General features: G+C 53.7%; 1 protein-coding gene across 5 annotated transcripts in view; it reads left to right on the forward strand.

Annotated features, from left to right (window-relative positions):
• FRMD6 (FERM domain containing 6) overlaps positions 1-3508 on the forward strand; it is a 40245-nt gene extending 36737 nt beyond the window's left edge. For all 5 annotated transcript variants that reach the window (XM_053980875.1, XM_053980872.1, XM_053980876.1 and 2 more), the window contains 2 exons: positions 628-719; positions 804-3508. In XM_053980875.1, the coding sequence (XP_053836850.1) occupies positions 628-719; positions 804-1088 (377 nt within the window). In that variant the 3' untranslated portion in view covers positions 1089-3508. The remainder of the gene's footprint in view (positions 1-627; positions 720-803) is intronic.
• Positions 3509-7407: the final 3899 nt, after the last annotated feature.

Below are 7407 nucleotides of genomic sequence, written 5' to 3' on the forward strand. Positions count from 1 at the left end.
GTCTTCAAGGTCTCTTCCAAGTCTGGTCATTCTGTGGTTCTTTGGTGTTTGGCAGAGCAGAGTTAGCCCAAGGTGTTCATTTGGGAAAAACTGTTCACCCAATGGGTTGGAGGAGAGATGGGGTAAAGAAAAGAGGAACCTCCCTCAAGTTGTGCCAGGGGAGGTTTGGATTGGATACTGGGGAAAATTTCTTCATGGAAAAGGTTTGTCCAGCCCTGGCACAGCTGCCCAGGGCAGTGGTGGAGTCCCCATCCCTGTAGGGATTTAAAAGCTGTGTGGATGTGGCACTTGGGGACATGGGACAGTGGTGGCCTTGGCAGTGCTGGTGAACAGTTGGACTCCGTGATCTTCTCTGGGGCTGTGCCTGCACCCAGAAAGTCACTTGCAGCTCTGAGCTGGGAGCTACTGGGAGGTCTTTGGGGATGCCAGGCTCCCTGGGAACAGCTTTGGATTTGCCATTTTGGGGCAAATTTGGGATGCTTTGTGGGCAACGCTGCTTGCAAGTGGAGCTGTCGGGCTGAAGGCGCCGCATTGCGCTGAGGGAGCCTTTGTCCCCGTGGGCAGCAGGAGTGGATCCCAAGAGAGCCGAGCCACCCCAGAATAACCTTTGCACCCTCCTTTGTGCAGGACTCATCGTGAAGGAGATCAGCTCCTCCACCTCCAGCTCCTCGGAGACGGTGGTGAAGCTGCGGGGGCAGAGCACCGACTCCTTACCCCAGGTACGTGGGACTGGGGCTTTGGGATTCCCCCAATCCCCGGGGGGCTCCCTGGCACATCCTGAGCCTCCTCTTGGCTTTTCCCAGACAACGTGCAGGAAACCCAAGACGTCGACGGACCGGCACAGCCTGAGCCTGGATGACATCCGGCTCTACCAGAAGGACTTCTTGCAGTTGGCCAACCTGTGCCAGGACACGGCGCAGAGCTTCACCTTCGGCTGCGCCCACGGCCTGGACGAGGACGGGCTCTACTGCAACGGCTGCCTGGCCCAGCAGTGCATCAACATCCAGGACGCCTTCCCGGTGAAAAGAACCAGCAAGTATTTCTCCTTGGATCTGACCCACGACGAAGTCCCCGAGTTCGTGGTCTGAGCGCTGGGGAGGCTCCGACGCCGCCTTCCCCCTGCCCTGCCCTGCTCCCTGCAGACCGTGGGAACCGTGGTGCTGGATGAGGGGGCAGGAGGATGGGGATCCCCGGGCACGGAGCGGATTCCGGAGGAGTTTGTGCCAAACACAAGTTGTCTTATTCCGACCGGCAGCAGCGCGGCTCAGCTGGAGCCGGCAGAAGCCCACCTGTGTTTTCTCGTGGCCTCTCTCCCCCTCCTTGCCCCCAGGGTGACTCTGGGGTGGCTGGAAAGTGCCAGACTGTCTGTTCAAGCCAAGCCAAAGAAATGTAAATAACCCTAAAGGCCAGTATGGGAAGGGAGAATTAAGCAATAACCAGCCAGGGATCTCCGGGCATGGTGATGTTCCATGGAGGAAGGCGTGGCCAGCAGCTCCTGGGGCAGAGCATGATCCCAGTTTTTCCAAAAACACTTGCTGGAGGTCAGGCCACAGCAGTCCCAGCCAGGTGGATGATGGCTGGAAGCTCTCAGAGCCATTTGCAACTTGTTTTTATATTTTTTCTTTTTTTTTTTCTTTTTTTTTTTTTATTTGAGAGAGAGCAAAACCCCAAAACCAAAAAAAAAAAAAAAAGAACCCACCTTCCCCCAAAAAAAGAAAGCAAAGCAGGATGGAAAAAAATAAGTCCTCTATAAGGATAATGCAATAATGCATCCCAAACATTGAATATCTAGAGAATACATATATAAATATACCGAGGTATGTATGTTTATATATGTCTGGATCTTACAGACCCATTTGCATTTTACTCCTGCTCTGAAACACCTTTTATACAAAGGATCTGCCTCTCTTCTTTCACGAACTCTTATCACAATCCTATTTTTTTCCTAAGCACTAAGGTGAGAAAAGAGACTTTCCTCTCCAGGAGAACGTGCATCCTTGCCTTGTCCGTGTGGCTCTTCCCGCTGCATCCCCGTTCTCTTTTCCCAAGGCTTTTCATGCATCTTTAGGTGTCTTACAGCTGGAATAATTCTGCCAGAGGATGATGGTGACGTGCTAGGAAAATCCAAGGGTGGTTTCTGAGTGTGTCCCAGGGAAGCCAGAGAGCCCGGGTGGAATATTTGCAGATTGCAGAGTTAATTATCACAGCACAATGCCTTTGTAGTGGATATTTTTAATTAGAGTTTAGCCATTGACAGCCAAAGTTTTGCCATATTTTGATACACCACCCTTTTGTTTTTTGTTTTTTTTTTTAACTGGAAGCTTTTCTTAAAAAAACAAACAAAAAAAAATTTAATTATTTTATAAATAAGCACAATCTTATTTTTATAAGAAATGTTGGGGGAGGGAGCTGAGAAATGGGAGCTGGTACCAAAAGAAATGGAGAGTAGCTATAGGCACAGTGCAAAAAAAAAAAAAAAATCTCTTGGGATGCTGGGAACTGGGAGAGCTGCTGTGGGACTGTGGCACTGGCACCGTGTCCCCACCCCAGAGCTTGATCTGGCCCTGCCTGAGGGGTTTTATGGGAAAATAATGTCAATATCCCATGTTGGCAGGGCAGGAGGGTGGTCCCTAAAGCATCCTTATCTCCCTAAATCCACCCAGGGCAGCTGGAGGGATGCTGCTGGGGCTCAGGGCTGTGTGCCCCACTCTGGTTTGGGGGACACCCCACCAAATTCCCCAAAAACCTCTCTTTGGGTGCTGGGATAACGTTTGTGAGTCCAGCCCCCATGCACAGCTGGGTTTGCAGTGTGTGCACCAGCAGCATGAGTTTCCATGCTGGCACAGGCAGGAAAATCCCCCAAATTCATCCCCAACCTCTTTTTCCCCCCCTCCCTCTGCCAGCCTCTGGGTGCTCTCCATGGGGCCCTGACCCTGCAGAAACACAGAGCTGGAGGGAAAAATGGGATAAAATGCGTAAAGAAATGCTGAACACTGCTGAGAAATGAATGGGGAGGGGGCAGCCCCATCCCATTTTCCTGCATCCAAAGCTGGAGCAATTGGAGTTGGGCTGGGATGGAGCTTGTCCCTACAAAGAGCAGCAGTGCCAGGGAGCAGGGGGACACAGAGGTGCCATTTATTCCCAGTTTTCCTGCAGGTGGCCGGGGCGGTTCCAGCAGGGGCCGGGGGTGGCCGTGCCCTCCTGCCCTTGGAGCTGTTCCCCCTGCAATAAGGAGCTGTCTGTCTGCACAAAATAATCCTTTCTGTGAAAGGATCTTCCCATCAGGGCGATGGGAGAGCCCAGTGACTGTGTTGCAAAAGGAGCAAAAGAAAAAAAATAAATAAAAAGAAAAAAAAAAAAAAAGAAAACAAAACAAAAAAAGAGAAAACTCAAGGAAAAATCAAGTGAAAATCTCCCCGGAGCAAAATTCTTTTGTACCAATGAAGTTTGTTGTGTGCCTTTTGCAGTACGGCTGGACGTGACAATAAAGTGACAGTTGTTTGCATCACTTTGACTCTTGGAGATGTAAAATGCTCCCAGGCTTAAAGGGGGAGATGGAGCAGGGCTGAATTTAAGGATAAAGTTGCATTTATTGTGTTCTCTGCTCCCGTGATCCCAGCTCAGGTTAAGGCAACTCCTGCCTCAGGCAGGGCAGTGGATGCTGAGCCTTGCAATCCTGATTTTTGGTGATTTTTGTGGAAGTCCCAGCCAGTTCCAATGCTCTGGAGTTGGGGAGAGGCGCAGGGGGAGCTCCTGAAATAAACGGGAGTACGGAGTGTCCGTAGTAAGGATCCTGGTGGGATGCTCAGGGGACTCCCCAGCCTTCAGGAGGAGCTGTGGGGATGAAGGAGTGAAGCCCTCATTGTGGAGCTGGGAGGGCAGAGCCTGTCCCAGGCCCCCAGAACCCCAATCCTGCTCCCCACCTCGGGCAGGGGACGGGCAGCACTCTGTGTGATGAGTGAGCCCATCCTGTGCTTCCCTTTCATCCCTCCTCCTCCTCTGCTCCTTGGGGGTGGTGGGATGGGGATTTGGGAGCAGCTCCCAGCTGAGTTTTCCCCAAGGGGGGAAGCTCCACAGCGTTGGTTCAGGATCCTGAGTTGATGGTTTTGGGGTGGTACACGTGGATTCTCCAGTGTCTGATGGAATGTTTGTGCTGCCTTTGCCCTCCACAGCACCCAGGACCACCCTCCCGTCTCCCACTGGTGCTAATTAAACTCAGAACATAATTGGCCAGTTCTTTTCCATGTGATTTTGGACCAGGTTTGCTGATCCTGGCACCTCCTTCCTCCAGCCAAGGAAAACTGTGGAAGGCACCAACACCCACAGCCTGTCCACGTCCCCATTTCCAGTTTCTGGAGCATCTCTTGATCCTCAGAGGATTTATCCTCCCACTGGGAGAGGGTGTGGAGTGCCAGGGCAAGGGGGAATGGCTTCCCACTGCCAGAGGGCAGGGATAGATGGGATGTTGGGAAGGAATTCCTGGCTGGGAGGGTGGGCAGGCCCTGGCACAGGGTGCCCAGAGCAGCTGTGGCTGCCCCTGGATCCCTGGAAGTGCCCAAGGCCAGGTTGGAGCAACCTGGGATGGTGGAAGGTGTCCCTGCCCATGGCAGGGGTGGAATGGGATGGGCTTTAAGGTCCCTTCCAACCCAAACCATTCTGGGATTCCATGAAGATGATGATGATGGTGATGAAGAGCCCGTTTTCCATGGGGAAGCAGCATCAGCAAAACTTCCAGAGTGGTTTCTCCCAGCACACAGCACTGACCTGTGGCCCTGGATGCAGCCATGTCCCATTTTGAGGCTGGGGCCCTGGGTCCTGCCTGCCTTTGCCAGGATCCTCCAAACCCTGGGATGTCCCTCCTCCAAACCCTGGGATGGAGATTTGGGGCTGTGCCCCTCTGGAGTGCCCCCACTGCCCCCCTCCCCTGGCACCTTCAGCATCCACAGTGCCAGGAGCATCCAGTGCCTTTTCCACAGGCTCCAGAAATAATTGTATGTTCCCAGCAAATTCCCTTTGTCCTCTAAAAATATCCCTTGGCCCCGGCTGGCCATCGGCAGGTCCGGGGCCCTAATTGCTGATTTCTGCTAAAATCCGACATTTTCGGGGCAGGAGGGAGGAGCACGAGGGAATGAGCCACTTCTGGGAGGGGGACTGCATTGTCTGCTGCTAAGTATAGCCTCCAGATTTCATGCCTGGCCTATAAAACCCCGGAATTTTCCTCAAACCAGATGGGGAAGGGTTTGTTGCACCGGCCAGCCCCGTCTGGCGGGGGTGAGGAGGGGAGGGAGCTCTCCCCTCCCCGTGGGCTGTGCTTAGAAAAGGCTAAATGGGAATGAATTTAATAAATCCCCCTCCCTTTGATGCCTTGACCTCCATTCCTGCTTCATCTCAGCACGGGGGAGGACCCCAGGGGAGGGAAAGGTCCTCGAGTTCCCATCCCGGCCCACGCTGGCCTTTTCCCCGGGATGCTCCCTGCTGCTGGCAGCCCTCCTGCAGCTCCGTGCTGCCATTCCATGGATTTAAACGCTGACAGAAAACCTGCCCTGGGGCCATCTCTTCTCCACTTCCCAATTTTGCAGCTCCCATCACTATTCCGGGCCGGCCGGAGCGGTCGGAGATTTGGGATTTGTAGGGCGACCACGGGCAAATGCCACTTTTATGGAGCAAAAAAGAGAATTGTTGCAGCGGTATCCTTAATTTACTAATTAATTTCCCCCCCCTGCTTTCTCCTGCTGTTCAGCAGGGATGGCTGTGCCCGAGTGGGTGCATCCCTTGTTTTTTTTTTTTAACCAGCCTTCCCAAAACAAGGCTGGATGTGCCCGTCAGCATCACCCCAGTGAGGCAGCAGTGACTAACTGGTGATAATGACAGAAAATCCCCCGTGTGCCGGTGTAGGGAATTTCTGGCACCCTGAAACCATCGCTGGAGGCGACGCTTTTAATTCCCCTGCGCTGTGCTTTGGGATGTTGCAGGGGTGCTGGGGGGGCTCCAGGTGGGTGCCAGGGCTGCTGGGACAGCTCTGGCTGCGTTTTGGGGATGTCGGGGTGATGTGCCAGGGCTGAGCAGGAAATCGGTCATCGAAGGAAATCACTCATCGGGGGTTGCTGTGGAAACGGGAGGGGAAACCCGGGCGGGGGCCGAGCCCGGCCCGGGGAGGGGGTGGCACAGGGTCCCCGTGTCCCCCCAGTGCGGCCCCGGGGGGCTCCCGCTGCCACCCTTTTGGGATGCTCCCCCCCAAAAAAATAAAAAAAAATAAAAAAAAAGCTGCGTCCCGCGGTGCTGCTGATGCCGCTGTGGGTGCTGGCACGGCTGGTTGGGGATGGTTTGGGATGGTTTGGGATGTTTTGGGATGGTTTGGGGCTGTTTGGGGCTGGTTTGGGATGTTTTGGGATGGTTTGGGATGTTTGGGGCTGATTTGGGATGTTTGGGGATGGTTTGGGATGTTTGGGGGCTGTTTTGGGGCTGTTTTGGGATGTTTTGGGATGTTTTGAGGGTGGTTTGGGATGTTTTGGGTTGTTTGGTGTTGGTTTGGGATGTTTGTGACTGGTTTGGGGCTGTTTTGGGCTGTTTGGGGTGGTTTGGGGTTAGTTTGGGATGGTTTGGGGATGTTTTGGGCTGTTTGGGGCTGTTTTGGGATGTTTGGGGGCTGGTTGGGGATTTTTGGGATGTTTGGGGGCTGTTTTGGGGCTCTTTGGGGCTGGTTTGGGGATGGTTTGGGATGTTTGGGGCTGTTTTGGGCTGTTTGGGGATGGTTTGGGGCTGGTTTGGGATATTTTGGGCTGTTTGGGGCTGTTTTGGGGGTGTTTTGGGATGTTTGGGACTTTTTGGGCTGTTTTGGGGCCGTTTTGGGGCTGGTTTGGGATGTTTTGGGGGTTGTGCTCCTCCCCAGCTCTGCTGTACCCCCTGCCCCAGCCCTGCCTGGAGGACACAGGAACTTCCTTTCACAAAACCATGGAATCCCAGAGTGGTTTGGGTTGGAAGGGACTTTAAATCCAATCCCATCCCACCCCCTGCCATGGCAGGGACACCTTCCACCATCCCCAAGCCCCAACATCCAACCTGTCCTGGAACAATTCCAGGGATTTGGGGCATCCCCAGCTTCTCTGGGCACCTGAGCCAGGGCCTCACTGCCCTCCCAGGGAAGGATTTCCATGAGGACACGGCTGGGCTGGGGGAGATGGAGGAAAGGGAAAAGCCACCTTATAAAAACCCTCATGCCTCCCAAAAATCTTCCACCTGAAATCCCCCAACCGTGGGCTGATATTGACTGAAAAGAAAATTTGTAAAATACTGAGTGACGTGCCCTAAATGGGAACTTTGGACTTGGGAAGGGTTTGAGGGACAGGGAGGGGTTTGGGTGTGGGTTTGGGGGATGGGGGCTGTTGGTGAGGGGAGGCTTGGGAGGGA

This window comes from Vidua macroura, chromosome 6 (assembly GCF_024509145.1).
Source record: "Vidua macroura isolate BioBank_ID:100142 chromosome 6, ASM2450914v1, whole genome shotgun sequence".
Lineage (NCBI taxonomy): Eukaryota > Metazoa > Chordata > Aves > Passeriformes > Viduidae > Vidua > Vidua macroura.